General features: G+C 44.1%; 2 protein-coding genes across 2 annotated transcripts in view; both read left to right on the top strand.

Moving 5' to 3' along the window:
• The first annotated feature begins 541 nt into the window (after nt 1-541).
• Nucleotides 542-14,784, top strand: LOC133009745 (peroxisomal succinyl-coenzyme A thioesterase-like). Its single transcript, XM_061077279.1, has 14 exons — nt 542-737; nt 893-992; nt 1,075-1,265; nt 6,790-6,959; nt 8,740-8,859; nt 10,331-10,407; nt 10,508-10,601; nt 11,758-11,838; nt 12,251-12,392; nt 12,475-12,565; nt 13,659-13,740; nt 14,348-14,466; nt 14,550-14,615; nt 14,679-14,784. Exons 1-14 carry the CDS (start codon nt 542-544, stop codon nt 14,782-14,784), a joined length of 1,635 nt encoding a protein of 544 aa, XP_060933262.1.
• The window catches only part of LOC133008834 (peroxisomal succinyl-coenzyme A thioesterase-like), a 42,328-nt gene continuing 24,443 nt past the window's right edge, over nt 698-18,582 (top strand). Inside the window, exon 1 of the mRNA XM_061076168.1 lies at nt 698-737. The gene's annotated coding sequence lies outside the window, so the exon portion shown is untranslated. The remainder of the gene's footprint in view (nt 738-18,582) is intronic.

Genomic DNA, 18,582 nt, shown 5'->3' with positions numbered 1-18,582 from the left:
TTATCGAAGAAAGTCCTACTTGTGACTTCTACCCTATGTACCATATTGTCTATTACCTTGGTTATCTTTTCAGCAGGATATCTGATTGATGTTGATGATGGGCCTCTGCCTTATATAAATTGTCTTAATTAAGTGAGAAAATAAGACACAAGACAATAGGAGATCAATTATGGAGTTACAGAAATAATAACAAAATATACTTTTAAAAATGATCACCATTTCTCTTGGTCTCTGTTTTCTTTTTTTTCATGACTTTCGTTAGTTCATTATCATCTGTATGAACTGAACTTTGAACTTGTTCTTTTTAAGTGTGAAATGGCTCAATACTGCTTGTTAGTTTGTGTTTACGCCCTGAATCACGGAATAGTCCATTGTAGTGGGGATTGAAATGGAGGGGGGTTGCTGAGACACTAGTAACTCATAAATGATACGCATTCTGATGCCGTTTTGGCATATAGATTTTTAAAATGAAATGATTAATTAACAAAAAGTACAATATTGTAGTATAATTATTTTAACTTGTGTATTGTACCAGTTCACCATGGACAGGAAACAATGTTGCGTGAGTCTGTCGGTCCAACCGTCCAGAGGACAAATGGATGAGAAGTTCATTGTCCTCATCCAGAATGCCCCACCTGGTTTCCAGCTGACTGTCCATGCCTTCCACCAGTGTGAAGATAAATTCAAATGGGAGGCGTTTGGTCACTACACTGCTGATGCCACTGGGACTGTGAACGGTACATTCTTCAAGACATAGACATAGACAATTAAGAAAATTATTCTCAAGTGTCTGATTTTATTAAACATTTAATTAAATTAAATTCCAACATTTAATGAAATGCTGGAATTGCAAATAGAGAATAAACTTTTTTTTCACACTCTTTACTTCCAGTTTCAGAGGATCTCAGTCTTGGTGGGACATATTTGGGGGTTGAACCAATGGGTCTATTGTGGAGCCTCACACCAGTTCCAGGCAGCAAACCTGGACTCATGTACGCAACCAGGCCAGAACTACTTACATAATGCCAATCACAATCAGTTATTGGTATCAAACACTCTCCCATCATCTTTCAGGATCAGGAAGTTGAACGTCCAGACTCCCATGGAAGTCACAATCTCAGTGTACCAGGATCACCAGACTGAGGGGTTCGTGGATCTAGTGTCGCTGGCGTCTGTGTTGGTGGAGCGCTGGCACATGGCACCTGGCATCCGCAGGATCCCAATCACAGAAGATGGACTATCTGCAACTCTTTTTCTGCCCCCAGGTAAGATAAGATTAGAGTCTGGTGGTGTGAGGGAGGTGTCTATGTAGCTAAGGCTATGTAGACTACTACTAGTTGCAGTTAAGTTAACAGGACCAGTTCCTAGGTTCGTTGGAGCAGTAAAATAGTTTAAACAATGGAAATAATAAATATAGTGAACACACCACAGACAATAGTGTAAGTTGAAATGCCGGCTTTTATATAAGAATAGAAAAGAGAGTAGTTTTAGATAGAACAACAAAAGGGCACCATATAACACATTTAACAAATAACACACGTTACATACAAATCTTCAAATTAATTAAATTCAAGTTCAATCCAAGAAAAGATTTACCGTTTCCTATTTTTGGTTTTATCAATTCTATTTCGACTCCTGTTTAAATAGGTTTTTAAACTGTAACTTAATATTATTGTTTAGTTTCTATTTGAGTTATCTGTTATATCACTACAACAGAATTCTAACAAGTTATATTAAGTTCTCAATTTATTTTGAATCGGGCCTATTTAAACATCTAGTTTGATTTTCCTGTGTTATACCTCAGCTAAACCAGTGAGTTGCTGAATAGCATTAGCACAGCACATCCATATGCTTAACCTACATACACAGGGAAAATACAATCAATATCAAGTACCACATTCAAATGTCAAAAGAACACATTCTAAACATACTGTGAATGTAATGATGTTAATCCAGTTCAGTGTGTGGTAACTGACTTGTTACAAGTTCTTTCTTAAGACCACGTTGTGCAGTTTGTATATTCCACTTGAGGTAGAAACAGTCTGTAGATCTGAGATGTTCACTCTTACCACGAAATGTCCACGTGCACTTCTAGTTGAAGTAATGAAGGTTCCTGTCAGTCCTACCATCAGCTGGACTGGATGGATGCTCGTGAAGAAAACAGGTGCTCTCCTCCGATGGAAACAGGACTCCGTTCAGGGTGGTTACTCGCTGGGAAGGTGTGGTTACTCGCTGGGAAGCTCGCCATCTATTCCTCTGCATGTGTGGAGCTAGGACGTTAGCTCGGATGCTGCCACATGGATGCTCAGCTCCACGTGTTCTCTCAGTGACTCTCAGTAACTTTTCAAATGTCAAACAAAACCACAGTCCATCGACATGGACAGAAAACAACTCAAAACACTTTCAGAAATAAAATAAAAGTTTAACACAAAACAAATCCAGTTTTTTCAATTAGTTTAGCTCACTGGTTGAGTCTTTTCTCTTTTCTCTCTCTCTTCCACCTTCCGTTCACCGGTGCAGGAGAATCTAACTCGTTTCTGATTGGCTCTTGCAACTGTGCTCTCTTAAAGCAGCAGTGCACTTTATATAACTTTCAAAACGAACTAGGGCTACGTTGTAGCACTAACGGGCCCGAGCACACGCACGTTTCAAGTCTGTTGCGGTCGGGGAAGAGACAGCGTTGGATGAGCAAGCGCTCGTCTCTGCGTTGCATGCGTTTGCGCGCTGTGGCAAGGATAAACGCTTCACTTCCTGTAGCCAGCAGGTGGCGCTGTGATTTTAAGTCGCGGTGTCTTCGCAGATGTCTTCAGGTCGCGACTCTTGTCTTACATGTGTAGTTTGGACTTGATTGAACCAAATATGCCTGAGATACTGTAGCTCGTGTTTCGATGGCGTGTAATCAAACTTTGACGCCAGGCCACGGTCACATGGTCTGACGAAATGTTAAAATTCCAATAACTTTAGATCTCCATCTTGTTGTGAAGACACTCATCTAAATTTTAAGTTGATCTAATGAAAGCCCTACGACAAGTATGTCAAAGTAAATATAGTGAATATGGCCAAAATGGCCACCAAATCTAAAATGGCGGGCTTCCTGTTTACTCTAGCATATCTATCCAAGAGACTTATTTCTTTGTCATGTAAAGACACATGTCCCCGTCGATTTTCGTAGCTGTAGGCCAATCATAGTGCCAGGGCTGCTCTTTAGGGGGCGCTAGTCAGTTATTCTGCCACGCCCATTCCTTAAACCCATCTGACAGTCTTCGGGGGGGGGGGCTGTTTACACACACATGTAGTTTGAGGGAGATGGACCCATGAACATTGAAGTTACAGCGATTTCGTGTGTCATGGCGAGTTGATGAACTTTGATGCCAAGCCATTAATATGGCGTTTGATGAAAAGTCACAGTAATCTTATATCTTCATTATCAATGCCTTGAGACCCATTTGCCACAGTTTGACATGGTTGCGCAAAGTGGATGAGGAGAAATACTTCTAAGTGTAAGACGTACAAAAAACAAGACATTTCCTGCTGCCACCAGGGGGCGCTGTAATTTTAAGTCACGATTTCTGTGTTGATGTCTTCAGGTCGCGACTCTTGTCTAATGTGTGTAGTTTGGACTCGATTGGACCAAATATGTCCGAGATACAGACGCCCGTGTTTTGATGGCGTTTAATCACACTTTGACGCAACGCCACGGTTACACGCTCTGATAAAATGTTGATCTTTTGATAACTTTGGATCTCCATATTGTTGTGATGACACTCGTCTAAATTTTAAGTTGATCCGATGAAAGCTCTACGACAAGTACATCAAAGTAAAAATGTGGAATATTACAAAAATGGCTACTAAATCCAAAATGGCGGACTTCCTGTTGAGTTTTTCATAATGCTCCAAGAGGCTTTCTTGTGCGTCTGGTCATGATACACAATTGTCTTTATTTTTGTGAGGATCGGTTAAAGCTAACTGAGGGGGCTTTCCGTAGGTGGCGCTGTTGAGCTATTTATCCTTTCAATTTCAATAGGGCCTCCCACCGGAGGTGCTCGGGCCCTTATAATATGCAGAAGTATTGTATTATTAGGGCCCGAGCACCTCCGGTGGGAGGCCCTATTGAAATTGAAAGGATTATTCTGAGCGTGGTGAAAGGGCTTTTTGAGGGCTTTCCCATGCTCAAAAACTTTCTAAAGTTTGCAGTAAATTAGAGAGTGGTGGAAATTGACGTATTCTGGAGTAATTTGAAATGGGCGTGGCAAAATAGCTCAACAGCGCCACCTACGGAAAGCCCCCTCAGATAGCTTTAACCGATCCTCACGAAAATAAAGACAATTGTGTATCATGACCAGACGCACAAGAAAGCCTCTTGGAGCATTATGAAAAACGCAACAGGAAGTCCGCTATTTTGGATTTAGTGGCCATTTTTGCCATATTCCACATATTTACTTTGATGTACTTGTCGTAGAGCTTTCATCGGATCAACTTAAAATTTAGACGAGTGTCATCACAACAAGATGGAGATCTAAAGTTATCAAAAGATCAACTTTTCACCAGAGCGTGTGACCGTGGCCTGGCGTCAAAGTTTGATTAAACGCCATCAAAACACGGGCGTCTGTATCTCGGACATATTTGGTCTAATCGAGTCCAAACTCGACACATAAGACAAGAGTCGCGACCTAAAGACATAAACACAGAAATCGTGACTTAAAAGCACAGCGCCCCCTGGTGGCAGCAGGAAATGTCTTGTTTTTTGTACGTCTTACACCTGGAAGTATTTCTCCTCATCCACTTTGCGCAACCATGTCAAACTGTGGCAAATGGGTCTCAAGGGATTGATAATGAAGATATAAGATTACTGTGACTTTTCGTCAAACGCCATATTAATGGCGTGGCATCACAGTTCATCAACTCGCCATGACACACGAAATTGCTTTAACTTAAGTGTTCAAGGTTCAATCTCCCTCAAACTACATGTGTGTGTCAACAGCCCCCCCCTGAAAGCTGTCAGATGGGTTTAAGGAATGGGCGTGGCAAAATAACTGACTAGCGCCCCCTAAAGGGCAGCCCTGGCACTATGATTGGCCTACAGCTACGAAAATCGACGGGGACATCTGTCTTTTCCTGACAAAGAAATAAGTCTCTTGGATAGATATGCTAGAGTAAACAGGAAGCCCGCCATTTTGGATTTGGTGGCCATTTTGGCCATATTCAGCATATTTACTTTGACATACTTGTCGTAGGGCTTTCATCAGATCAACTTAAAATTAAGATGAGTGTCTTCACAACAAGATGGAGATCTAAAGTTATTGGAATTTTAACATTTCGTCTTTCCTTGTGACCGTAGCCTGGCGTCAAAGTTTGATTACACGCCATCGAAACACGAGCTTCTGTATCTCAGGCATATTTGGTTCAATCAAGTCCAAACTAAGCATGTAAGACAAGAGTCGCGACCTGATGACATCTGCAAAGACACCATGACTTAAAATCACAGCGCCACCTGCTGGCTACAGGAAGTGAAGCGTTTATCCTTGCCGCAGTGCAAAAAAACCCATGCAACGCGGAGACGAGCGCTTGGTCATTGAACGCTGTCTTTTCCCCGACCGCGACAGACTTGAAACGCGCGTGTGCTCGGGCCCGTTAGTGCTACAATGTAGCCCTAGTTACTTTGATATTCATTGTAATCTGTTAAACATTTTAATCAGATTAAATCATGGATTTTATAACTAATATAAACTTAACTCAGGTATCTTAATACTATTTATTCAACTATTTATTCACTTATTTAGTGTTGTACTAAATCATGTTTCTTTTAACCTGGGTTACACTTGCATCACTTGCTGCAGTAGGGAACCAGTGTAGGGAAAGTAGAAGAGGAGATTCAGCTAAAGGAGCTGGCAGCTGCAGAGATGATCGAGGAGAATTACAGTTCATCATCCAGGGTCTGATTTGACATCACGACAGCTGTCAATGGCAATAGACCGGTCCTACTTTCCCCTTAAGTAATGCGAGTTCAGTTTTACTAGGATGTTTGCCTCCACCTGAGTACCAGAGGATGTCCTCAGCATAAGGGTACCTGTATTGAAGGAGAAGAGGAAGAGACCTAGGGATGAGCATTACGGACCTGCTGTTATCCTGATGCATGTTTGAGACAGATTCAAGTCAGGGTTTATTGTCAGGTTAAACAGAATGTTTTTCATCACGGACCCCAGTGCAAAAAAGAACAGACCTTCACTGTTTTCAGACTCCGAACTCCGAAGGATGTCCACTAAATGGGGTCCGGACATTAAAGCACTCCTACCGTTAAAGCATACCCTCAATAAATACCAAAGGCCGTTTTATGGTTGTATCCACTGCCTAACATCCATATTACATTGTGCGCTCCTGCTTAAATAAGGTGGTGTGATGTTTGGTGGGTGTAGATGTGTCTGATATTAACATAAATTATATCATCTCTGATTTTGTAGACAATATTTTGCATCCGTAAATATGTCTGTTAATGTCTATATGGTTTGTTTATGTTTGTAGGATATTTTTAGTTGTGACAGATGGCAGAACTGACAATGTTTAACCATTCATACTGAAAGATGCAGACAAACCAAATGTTTGTCCAATGCCTTATGGGGAGCATCAAGGTTCAACTTCAATAAGTAGTGACTTACTTGCTGGTACTATTGCTTTAATCAAATCATCAAAATACATACATCTAATAAAGGCCAGAGAAGTACGAACCTCAGAAATCTATAAAGTAATTTTAATGTATATTGACTCTTTTTGGGTGTTTTGAATCATCTGAAGGACCTGGACCTTTCCCTGGTATCTTGGACCTGTTGGGGAGTGGAGGGATGTTGCTGGAGTACCGCTCAGCGCTGTTTGCCTGCCATGGCTTTGCCTCCCTTGCTCTTGACTACCTGACAAATAAAGTCTCCATTGAAACTGGGAATTTCGTGGACAACAAGTACTTTGAGGTAAACCCGATTGTCTGCGTGTCCAACAATACCATTTACCCACTAATTGCACAAATGTCTCTGTCATTCTCTCTGTCTGTCTCTGTATGTGGAGCACAAATCTTGCGAATCATTAATCTCATCAGCTTCACACATGGTATGTGTATTGTTAATGGCCCAGGGAAGAGCAATGTCGAATTTGGTGCGATTTGGATACATAATATCTTCAGTAATACAAATTGAATAAACATGTGACTTGCGCTCTGTAGCAGTATGTGGGGGCGAGGCAGTGCGTCTTCAGGACCAAGTTGAAAATGTCTTCTTCTACGTCCTTGGACTTCTTTGCTAGTCTCACAAGGTGATTACAACACCTTAGGCCAACGTTCTGTGATCGAATTTGTGGTCGTATCATCAGAGCTGAGGCTGTGTGTTCGGGAGACTCGGGTGAAGAGAGGAGCAAAGCAATTAAGAAATCACCAACTGGTGGTGAGTTGGATCAGATGACCTGGAAACCTTAAAGGAATAATTCACCCAAAAATGAAAATTCACTCATTATCTACTCACCCCTATGCAGACAGGGGGGTGGGTGAAGTGTTTGAATCAACAAAACACTGCTGGAGTTTCAGCGGTAAACAGCCGAATCCAATACAACTGAAGATATTACGGACTTTTCTTCCCCTTACACTGTGTTTTAAAACCTAAATGTCCGTTGATGTCCATTCAAACACTTCACCCACCCCTCCACCGGCATAGGAGTGAGTAGATAATCAGTAAATTATCATTTTTGATCCCTTTAAACGTATTGTTTGGGTGCATCAACAACATCTGACAAAGGCCACTGTCAGTCGGGTCTTCAACTCGCACCTCTGGAAGACTTTTTTATGCATCCCAAAGGAGGTATCATAGTGGGCATGCTCATGCCCTCTATCCAGATCAAGGTGGCTACCCAATAACCTGCTATTGGACAGCAGTGGTGAAGGCCCTCCTTTATCAGCCAAGACCACAGAAGCAGCGGCTTGGGTGTGGGGATGAGTGGGAGGAGTTCAGGGAGGCAATGGAGAAGGACGTTAGGTTGGCCTCAAGGAAGTTCTGGCAAACCAGCTCAGGAAGGGAAAGCAGTTCAGATTCTGGTAACTTTTTGGGGGGTACTACTTGAAAAGGTTTACAGGCTCCAATGTTCAATGTACGCATTAGTTTCTTTATTCTGTTAAGTGCTGCAGCAGCAAAGAAACTCACGGCAGTGAACCATGCACTCTGTATACATTCACAAAAAACATAATCCACTAAAGGACAGAGAAAGACTGAAAAAGCATAATAGGTCCCCTTTAACAGCATTCAGAAAATAAATGATATTGAACAATAAGATCGGACTGAACATGCTAATTTGCTATCCATGTGAATGTTTGCTCAAATGCACACAGATTTAATCATTTTATGCAAGTAAGTTACATTATTTTCTGACATAAGAATTATTCTTATGCGTTGTCCAATTTTCAATCCTACATTCCTCCCATATTAGGGCCCTGTTAACTTAGGGTCCCACCTTTCCTTTCATTATGATTGTACTGAAAAGGTCAAAATGACACATGGTGCTCCAGCCTCTATTGCTTTTATTCTGATCATTAAAATCTGAGTGATTGCTTAATGTCAGTGCATAAAGACTGTTAACTATGTTTACTGCCTGGCTTCATCACAATAATATTTTTGATTTTAATTTGTTCAACCGTCATAAATTCTGTGATATGAATATGTGATTTATAAGAAACCATGCTAATTTTACAACTGTGCTTTACTGCTGCAGTCGGCCTACAATGTCCTGCAGCAGCATCCTCAGGTCCTTGGCAGCAGGATCGCCATGGTGGGACTTTCCTTAGGCTGCGCTATCACCTTCAAAATGGCTGTTTATTCTGATGTTTTTAAGGTAAGACAAGCATTGTTCGCCACAGAAGTAGATTTTATCTTTGACAGAAGACTGGTCAAGTGTTTTGCCGAGGTCTGTCTGCTGGCATGCTAGGATGGAGGATGGTTAAAAACTGGTAAAATATATGTTTCACAGTTGACCGTCAGCAGCCTCAGAATATCCCTGACTATGACAGACAGGTCAATTTGTTTTGTGAGAGAGAGAGAGAGAGAAAGGGAGAGAGCAAAGAGTTCTACACATCGCTTGACAATGAAGCAACGATGCAAATCACTTAGAGATGTTAATGTTATTATGAGAACATTCAGATCACTGTCAAACTAAGGCAAGATAAATGAAACTATGTTGTAAAAATACTTTTGGGTCATTGTGAAACTGTCGTGTGTTAGTGCAGCAATGTACTTGCCTCATTATAACACTCTTAACGTGTATGACCAGCGAACATTTCCCATTGGGATAATGGTAAAAGACTGGATTTTCGGTGTTAGCGTAATAGTGTAGATACAAATGTCCTTGGACTTTTGGTTGAGCCATGCTGAACATTAATAGCTAGTATGTGTTAACTTGTCCCATTAAATATTGGAACAGATCTGGAAGACTGGATGTGGCAGTTGACCATGCCACAGGGCTCTCGTCACAGCAGCCAGAGACAAACTATTCAGGTTTTCTTTTGTTAAAACCAAAACACACAGATGAACAAATACAAATAAACTGACCCAAAGGGACTAGCTTCGCAGCTCAGTGTCTCTGAGTGTTCCCCAGTTCCCTGTGAGGCAGAAATTGATTTGTTTCTCTTTCTTTAGCATGGGAAGATAAGGGTCTTTATTGTCTCTTGTTGAAACTTGTTCCCAAAAGACTTTCTTAGCTGATCCTATGTAAATATTTGCAAACACATACTAATATTTACAAATAATATGAATTGTGTCTGTGTGTCTCCCAGCTCAGTTGTGCGGTGTGTATCAGTGGGAGTCATGTGCAGCCAGTTGATGGATCTTTGGAGCAAATTATGGATTTTGTTGAGGAGTAAGTAATCAAAAAGAGATCAAGAATTAAAAAGGGTTGGTGTTCCCAGCCAAAGGAAATAAAAGTTTGATAAGTTACTGAGCCAGCCACGCAACGGGCCATCGCACCCAGCTCATCCCCCTAAATTACCAAAGGAAAAGCCAAACTGTTAGGAAAAAGGAAAACCGATAACTGGATTACTGAAGACCTCCACCAATTGTGTCCTTCTCTATTTAATACAATTCAATCCAATTTTATTTGTATTGAACCAAATCACAATATCTCAAGAAACGTGTAAGTAAGGCTGAGGGATTAGAGAGAAACCAACCTGTTCCCACAATGAGCAAACACTTGAGACTGTGGGGAGATAAAAAAATCCAATTTACAAAGACCAAACTATCAAAAAAAACACTCATTCTCCCAGTATTTAAAAACATAGGCTCGATCTACTAAAACTCTCTTAATATTTTAGCCCCCCGACTTCATAATTTACACCCCAGGCAAACTAAGCTTCTCCTCCAGTATCCCTCCAACACTGAGAGCTATGCTGTACTTTTGTCTCAGTTGACTTTTGTTGAAGAAATATATATCTTTCAATTGTTTAATTTAAAACATCTACAAAACAAATCTCTCTTTTGGGTCCAATCAGAAACACTGGGAAGACTCGTGTCAATGAGGAGAACCAGATAATCTTCCGAGACCTGCTGCTGCCCATTACTACTGACACCTCATTCAAAGCAGACGTGAGTACCACCAGTGTCTCTGTCTGATTCCCTTGATGTTGAGTTTTGTAATTGCGTTTTCATGTCAAAAATAATAAAACAAAAATAAATGTTCATTTGCAGTTGCAGTCAGCTGTAGTTGTAGTTCATAAGTTTGCATTATGTGCTTTCCCTCATGGAGTCATTTGTTTCAACCAAATCAAGGGTTAAAACAAAACATATCTTCATGATAAGAACACAGGAAAAAATTGTCAAATGGTATTTTAAGCATATTTTTTAACATTTTATTGGAGAACAGTTCTTTGCCACCTGTGAAAAGCCATTTTATGATTCGGCTCCCTTATCTCTGTAAAAAAATAATCCTGGAAGTAGGGTTGTGCGATATATATCGTCTAAGATAATATCTTAATTGTTGTTTTAACGATGTGCAAGCTCATGTTATGTAGATAATGATGATCCCTGCGCCAAAAATAAAATGGAGCCCAGCTGCTCTAGATGATAAATGAAAGACATTCAGATCATTCAGTCTCTCTCTCTCTCTCTCTCTCTCTCTCTCTCTCTCTCTCTCTCTCTACAGTTGAAAGGTTAATTTGTTTGTCGCCACAATATCAACACTGATCATCACATAATGATTGATTATTTTATCAATAAGAGTTCCCCTTCGCTCGCTCTTTTCCTCTCTCTCTCTCTCACACACACACACACACACACACACACACACACACACACACACACATACTCACAAACAAACAGTGTGATCAGACACAAGTTAAACACAATACACTTACTAACTTAGTAAAAGTCTGGAGCTGGAGGAGGTGGCATGGAGCGTCTCTGTTTGGTTTGACGCAGTCTGAGCAGTGCAACAGCACGAATGATAGAGACACAGAGGAGCAGTAAATTACTATAAAAATAAAATGTTCACGGCCCAAACATGTAAAAAAAGAGCCACATTAACACTGTAAGTGGACTTAGTGGCGCTGTGTATGGCTCCCTGGTGTCTGCCCCGGACTTGGTGGCGCTGTGACCGGGCTGCATGTGCGCCGTCTCCCGGCTGAGGAGCTGTCTGTGGTTTATAGCCAGTGACTGTTCAGTTAAATGATTCACCAGGTGATGTGAAGCAGCAACAAGTGAAGGAATCTCAAATTCAATACTGCTACTGTTTGTCTCTGAGCAGGTGGGACGACTCCAGTGTCCTCTGTTGCTGGTTGTAGGTGAGGATGATCAGAACTGGCCAGCTTACGAGTCTGCAATGGACGTGAGTTTACTACATTCTGTGTGAATAAATTATGTAAGATTAAAGAACTGTAATCAGGTTAGAAAGCATTGCTGACACATTTAACATACCAACATCCAACGTATTTCGCTACTTTCAGTTAACAAAGTTCTTACAAAATCAATTTCCAGAATTAACAGTCTCTAACTGGTCATCTATAAGATCATTTAATCATGCTTTATTGCCTTTTTATTTTTCTATATATATCATTTTTCTTTTCTATTCAGCAGGAGGGTTAGGATCTACACAAACAATGCAATGTTGCAAAACTCAAAAAAACATTTTCTAAAAAAGAAACTGCTAATATATCAATGAAATTCAAGGATTTTCCATTGATAAATAAAATCAAATGCATCCTGAAACCATCTTACAAATATGAGATTTGTACTTCCAGATCAAAGAGATGATGGAGGGAGCAGGGAACAGCCACCTGCTGACTGTCCTGTCTTACCCAAACACTGGTCACATTATTGAACCTCCATTCACGCCGCACACCAGAGCCAGCAACTTTATGTTCGCCGCCTCACGTCATAAGTGTGGGTACACCTTCAGACTGACAAACTGTTAATGATAAAAGATATCAACTGGTGTTTTAAGAGTTGCCTTTTGTCTTTACAGCAACATGCTTGTGGGGCGGAGAGAAGGTGGCACACTCTCATGCTCAGGAAGACGCCTGGAGGAAGATGCTGCTCTTTCTGAGGAAGAATCTGTATGCTGGCAGAAACCCTGTTCCAACTATTTTTTCCCACCTGTGATGAAGTTGATAACTAAAAGAAATGGAGTTGCTAAGTGAGATAAATTATTTTAGTCTTAGGTTATGGATGTAAAAATCCCTTTAATTGTTACCCAAAGACAATTTTATATGTCTCACAGGTGAAGCACATTCATGGCTCAGATTGGCATGAAACCTTCTTGACTAAGTCATTAGTACAAAAGATGAACAACTTTTAGAAAACACACTCATCAAGCACTTTGTCAGGAATACTGATACACCTGCTTAATCATGCAGTTATCTAATCAGCCAGACAGCAGCCTGGTGCATAATATCATTCACCTAGAGGTCAGAAGCTTTACTTAATGTTCACATCGTCACATTGTTAATTCATATGTGTTCAAACCAAATCACATGTTGATTTGCATAGCAAAATCAGAAATATTCAAGGGAAAAGTATGCTTATTGATAACATGAGCGCCATGTCGTGTGAAAGATGCACCCAACTGTTATGATTTACCAATGTATGTTTTTCCTGCTTCAGATTTTTCTGATAATTTCATTTAAGAAATGTCGCAGTTTTTAGTTGATAAATAACTACAGAATACATTTGCTGTGGAGATCTGTTTATGAATCTGTCATCATCCTCTTTTAAATGTTATCTGACTGACATACTGCACATTCATTACATTAATTAAATAATAAAATAACCACTGCAAGTCTCATCAGCATCTTACTTATTCCTGTAAACCTGCATTAACTATTTGTTCTTCGCCTGCCAGAACCCTCATCTCCCCAATACATCTGTGCTTTATTATTCTTACTTTTGTAATCATTGCTGTACAATTTGTGTGACTTTATTTTTCTTCTCAAAAATAAGAGCAAAAAAGATGTGACTTTCATTTTGGTTAATCAAAACTGTTCTAAATACTCAGAGATGACAAGGGAATCAACATGCTAATCCATGATCCACACGAGTAGATGTGCTGGAGGCAACATGTTTGATTTGGGACCCGTGAAAAGTGTGTAGTGTGATAATTTATGTCCCTGTGCCCGGGTTACCCAGTCACTGTGTGTATGTGGTCCCTAGATGGGCTATGCCTGAGCTACATGGGTACAAAGTAGTTATGGGTCCAAGCGGAGCACCTCTGGGACTTACCTGGGTCAACCAGGTAGGTCATACATTAACAAACCCTTCCTGGGAAAGAAATCTTTCAACAAATGTCTGCCCTCCGTTTGCTTCATTCTCATTTATTCTTTCTTTTCTTTCCTTATAGGAGAGGCGGTGGACTAGTGGCAGAAACTTGGACCATGGGCAGAAAAGGTCTCTGGTTCGACTCCACGTAGAAACAACAAAAGACGAACCTGGATTGATCTGTCCAAAACTCCAAGAGGATTCTCCCTACCCTGTCTAGTGCCCCTGAGCAAGGCACCTTACTCCCCTAACATCTGCTCCCCGGGCGCCGTACACGGCTGCACACTGCTCTGTGTGTCCTGCACCAGATGGGTTAAAAGTAGAGGTTAAATTTCCCCTTGCATAAGTGTGCTTGTGCATGTGTGTGGGATAATAAAATGTGTCTTAATGTTATTCTCTGACTTTACGTTTGCTTTCCTGACATATTGAAAAGGAATCCTCCACTATTTGGATAAGAATTTCAGTCAATCTATCGATGCTTTCAGCCATTTTCATAAATTTTTTTTCGAGCCTTCGAGGTGGTAGTGTCACAGTTCCTCTGTGCCTCCAGTGCCCCTCCCCTTCTTGTTTCCCTTTTCCCGCAGGTGCAGCACATATCGGTGATGACCCGGCTCTCCAGGCGCACCTGCACTGATCATCTCCGGGCTTTATCTGCCCTGGCTGTGCTGCGAGTCATCGCCAGTTCGTTCCCGTTGCTACAGTGGTGGATACTCGTTCTCGGCTCCGTAACCTGTCTCTGGATGAGACCCCTTGTGCTCACTCCCGTGTCTTCCCTCTGTTCACCAGGATTGAAACCTTGGACCCTCGCGTCTACATCCACGCTGACGACCTCACGGAGATCTCAGCCGACCTGTCTACCTCCACGCTGAAGTCCTCACGGAGTTCTCAGCCGACCTGTCTACCTCCACGCTGAAGTCCTCACGGAGTTCTCAGCCGACCGGTCTACCCCTCCGCAGAAGACCTCCCGGAGAGTCCGCGGACCTGCCTATCTGTTCTCTCCTACATCAATAAACTTCCTTGAACGCACCACCCTCTCTGGCTCTGTTTTGACTCTGCTCTGGGGTCCCGCTCGAGACCTCAGTCGTCACAGAACGAACTGGCCAACAAACCATGGACCCCACAGAGTCGAAGGAGCTTCGCCACGCCATCACAATGCAAGGGAGCCTGCTCGGACAACACGACCAGACGCTCAACGGGCTGGTAGCCTCTGTGAACGCCGTTGGAGTCCTGCTGACGCAGCTTAACGAGCAGCTTAATCCCTCCTCCGGCCGTGTCTCGGGGGAACCATCAGCCCCGACGCATTCGGAACCTCCGGGGGTTTCCACCCGGGATCCTCACATCCCCACACCAGAACGTTACTCCGGTGAGTTGGGGTCTTGTCGGCGCTTTCTGCTCCAGTGCTCTCTTGTGTTTGATAATCAGCCCCGTATGTATAGTAATGACCGTGTTAAGATAGCTTTTGTTGTGAGTCTCCTCTCGGGTCGGGCTGCGCAGTGGGCCACGGCGCTGTGGGATCGAGACTCACGATTAAATTTTGCATTTGATCAGCTTCAAGCAGAAATGAAAAAGGTTTTTGACCACCCAGTTCGGGGCAAGGAGGCAGCCAATCGCTTGCTTTCGCTCCGACAGGGGACACGCTCGGTGGCGGATTACGCTGTGGAGTTTCGCATTCTCGCTGCGGAGAGCGGTTGGGATTCGCTCGCGCTGCAGAGTATGTTTTCGCACGGTCTAGGGGATAACATTAAAGATGAGTTAGCAGCTAAAAATGACTCTGAATCCCTTGATGATTTAATTTCTCTAGCCATCAGACTAGATAACCGCCTTAGAGAGAGAAAGCGAGAGCGAGCAGGGCGCCAGCAGACCCCAGCTTCACTACCCCGCACCTTATTCAGTTCACCTCCACCATATCCTGCTTCCAGCTCCTCCTCCAGGGAGGCCACGGAGGAGCCCATGCAGGTTGGGAGGGCCCGGCTCACGGCTATTGAGAGAGAGCGGCGTTTCCGGGAGCGGCTTTGCCTGTACTGTGGTCAGCCCGGCCACACTCTCTCCTCCTGCCGCCAACGGTCAAACGAGGGGGCTCACTAGGGGAGGGGGGAATCCTAGTGAGCCACACTCAGTCCTCCACGTCTCTAACTCCCTCCAGAACATTATTAGAGGCAAGACTATTGACTAATGAGTTGTCACTTCCCCTCAAGGCTCTTTTGGATTCCGGTTCGGATGAGAACTTCATTGACACGGACCTGGTCTCTCAGAGCAACATTCCTCTTATTCCCCTCCCTCAACCTAGAGAGGTGAGTGCCCTGGATGGTCGTCACCTGGCTCGGATAACTCATCAAACTAAACCCCTCACCTTGGTGGCATCAGGTAATCACCGGGAGATCATCCAATTCCTGGTGATCTCCTCTCCTCATTCTCCCCTGGTTCTGGGTCAGCCCTGGTTACAGCTCCACAATCCCCACGTTGACTGGAGGAGAGGCGTGGTGATCGGATGGAGAACACATTGCCACGCCAACTGCCTTCGTTCAGCGAGCCCGTCATCTACTCTTCCTCCATCTCCTCCTCCTCCTCCAGACCTATCTCTGGTTCCCCCTGAGTACCACGACCTCCAGGAGGTGTTTAGTAAAGACAAGGCCCTTACTCTACCCCCTCACCGTCCTTATGATTGTGCCATTACTCTCGTTCCAGGATACACACTTCCCTCCAGCAGACTTTACAATATATCCAAGCCCGAGAGAGAGACGATGGAGAGATACATCCAAGACGCACTTGCAGGAGGACTCATCACACCCTCTTCATCCCCGGTGGGAGCAGGCTTCTTCTTCGTTAAAAAGAAAGATGGCTCCCTACGGCCTTGTATAGACTTCCGCGGGCTTAACAACATCACTGTTAGAAACAAGTATCCACTCCCCCTGATTGACGCTGCTTTCGGCCCATTACATGAGGCTGCTGTGTTCTCCAAACTGGATCTCCGCAACGCTTACCACCTGGTGCGGATCAAACAGGGAGATGAATGGAAAACAGCTTTCAACACCCCGCTAGGACACTTTGAGTATCGGGTGATGCCTTTCGGACTCACCAATGCCCCTGCAGTGTTCCAAAACCTGGTAAACGATGTTCTCCATGATATGCTCAATCGCATTGTTTTCGTTTATTTAGACGACATTCTCATATTCTCACGGAACCTACAGGAGCACAGAGAACACGTGAGGTTGGTGCTGCAGAGACTTTTAGAGAATAAACTGTTTGTTAAGGCTGAGAAATGTATGCTCCATGCTGAATCTGTTCCTTTCCTGGGATATATCGTGGAGAAGGGTCAGCTTCGGACGGACCCGGCTAAAGTTCAGGCTGTGACCAAGTGGCCAACTCCCGAGACCAGAAAACAGCTGCAGTGCTTTCTGGGATTCTCGAATTTCTACCGTCGCTCTCTACGGAACTACAGTAAGGTAGCCACACCACTCACCAGACTCACCTCCTCTAAAGTCCCTTTTACCTGGTCCCCTAGTGCGGAGAGAGCGTTTGTTGAGCTCAAGACGCTGTTCTCCACCGCACCTGTACTGGTTTACCCGGATCCGTCCCTGCAGTTCGTGGTGGAGGTGGATGCTTCAGACTTTGGGGCCGGGGCTGTCCTCTCCCAACGTTCCCCAGGGGACGGTAAGTGGCACCCTTGTGCCTTCTACTCTCACCGTTTCTCTCCCGCCGAGCAGAATTATGATGTCGGTAACCGGGAGTTGCTGGCCGTCGTGTTGGCGCTGGGAGAGTGGCGCCACTGGCTGGAGGGAGCTGAGCACCCGTTCATCGTTTGGACAGATCACAAGAACCTGTCCTACCTCCAGTCAGCCAAAAGACTTAACCCACGACAGGCTAGGTGGGCTCTGTTCTTGGGACGTTTTGACTTTACATTAACTTTCAGACCTGGTTCCCGCAACATCAAGCCAGACGCCCTCTCCCGGCAGATGGCCCCCGTGACCCCCGTGACCCCCTGTCAGTCTCCTGAGACCATCCTTCCTCCATCGTGCATCGTGGCAGCAGCCTTTTGGGAGGTGGAGTCCCGGGTCAAGGAGGCCCAGCTCTCGGATCCCGGCCCAGGTAACGGTCCTCCTAATCGCCTTTATGTCCCGGTCCCCCTCAGATCCCAAGTGCTGGTATGGGGACATGCATCCAAACTAGTCTGCCATCCTGGGAACCAGCGTACGCTGGAGTTCATCCGACGGCGCTTCTGGTGGACCAACATGGCTCAGGATGTCCAGGCTTTCGTCGCTGCCTGCTCTGTCTGCGCCCGTGGAAAGGCCTCTCATCAACCTTCCTCTGGACTCCTCAGACCACTCCCCATCCCCAGCCGTCCATGGTCCCACATCGCTGTGGATTTTGTCACAGGGCTCCCCCTGTCAGCAGGTAATACTACCATACTCACCATAGTGGATCGCTTCTCTAAGGGCGTACATTTTCTTCCTCTCCCCAAACTCCCTTCTGCCCTCGAGACAGCTGATCTCCTCACCCAGCATGTGTTCCGGTTGCACGGTCTGCCCCTGGACATTGTCTCCGACCGTGGACCCCAGTTTACCTCTCAGGTGTGGAAAGCATTCTGCCGGGCTTTGGGGGCATCGGTCAGCCTGTCCTCGGGTTATCACCCCCAGACTAACGGACAGACCGAGCGAGCGAACCAGGATTTGGAATCAGCCCTCCGCTGTGTTTCTGCACGTCATCCCTCATCCTGGAGTGCTCACCTGGCCTGGGTCGAGTACGCCCACAACTCCCTCACCAGTTCGGCCACAGGTATGACCCCATTCACGGTTATGTATGGTTTTCAACCCCCCCTGTT

This window comes from Limanda limanda, chromosome 8, assembly GCF_963576545.1.
Source record: "Limanda limanda chromosome 8, fLimLim1.1, whole genome shotgun sequence".
NCBI classification, from domain to species: Eukaryota; Metazoa; Chordata; class Actinopteri; order Pleuronectiformes; family Pleuronectidae; genus Limanda; species Limanda limanda.
This window is presented reverse-complemented; position numbering and strand designations above follow the sequence as displayed.

What these genes read in the sequence shown, in the direction of transcription:
- LOC133009745 (XM_061077279.1), top strand. Translation starts at nt 542, where the DNA reads ATGGACAGGAAACAATGTTGCGTGAGTCTGTCGGTCCAACCGTCCAGA. An exon ending in TGGACAACAAGTACTTTGAG is followed by an intron (nt 6,960 to 8,739) that starts GTAAACCCGATT and finishes TTACTGCTGCAG; the next exon opens with TCGGCCTACAATGTCCTGCA. An exon ending in CTCTTTCTGAGGAAGAATCT is followed by an intron (nt 12,566 to 13,658) that starts GTATGCTGGCAG and finishes TGTGGTCCCTAG; the next exon opens with ATGGGCTATGCCTGAGCTAC.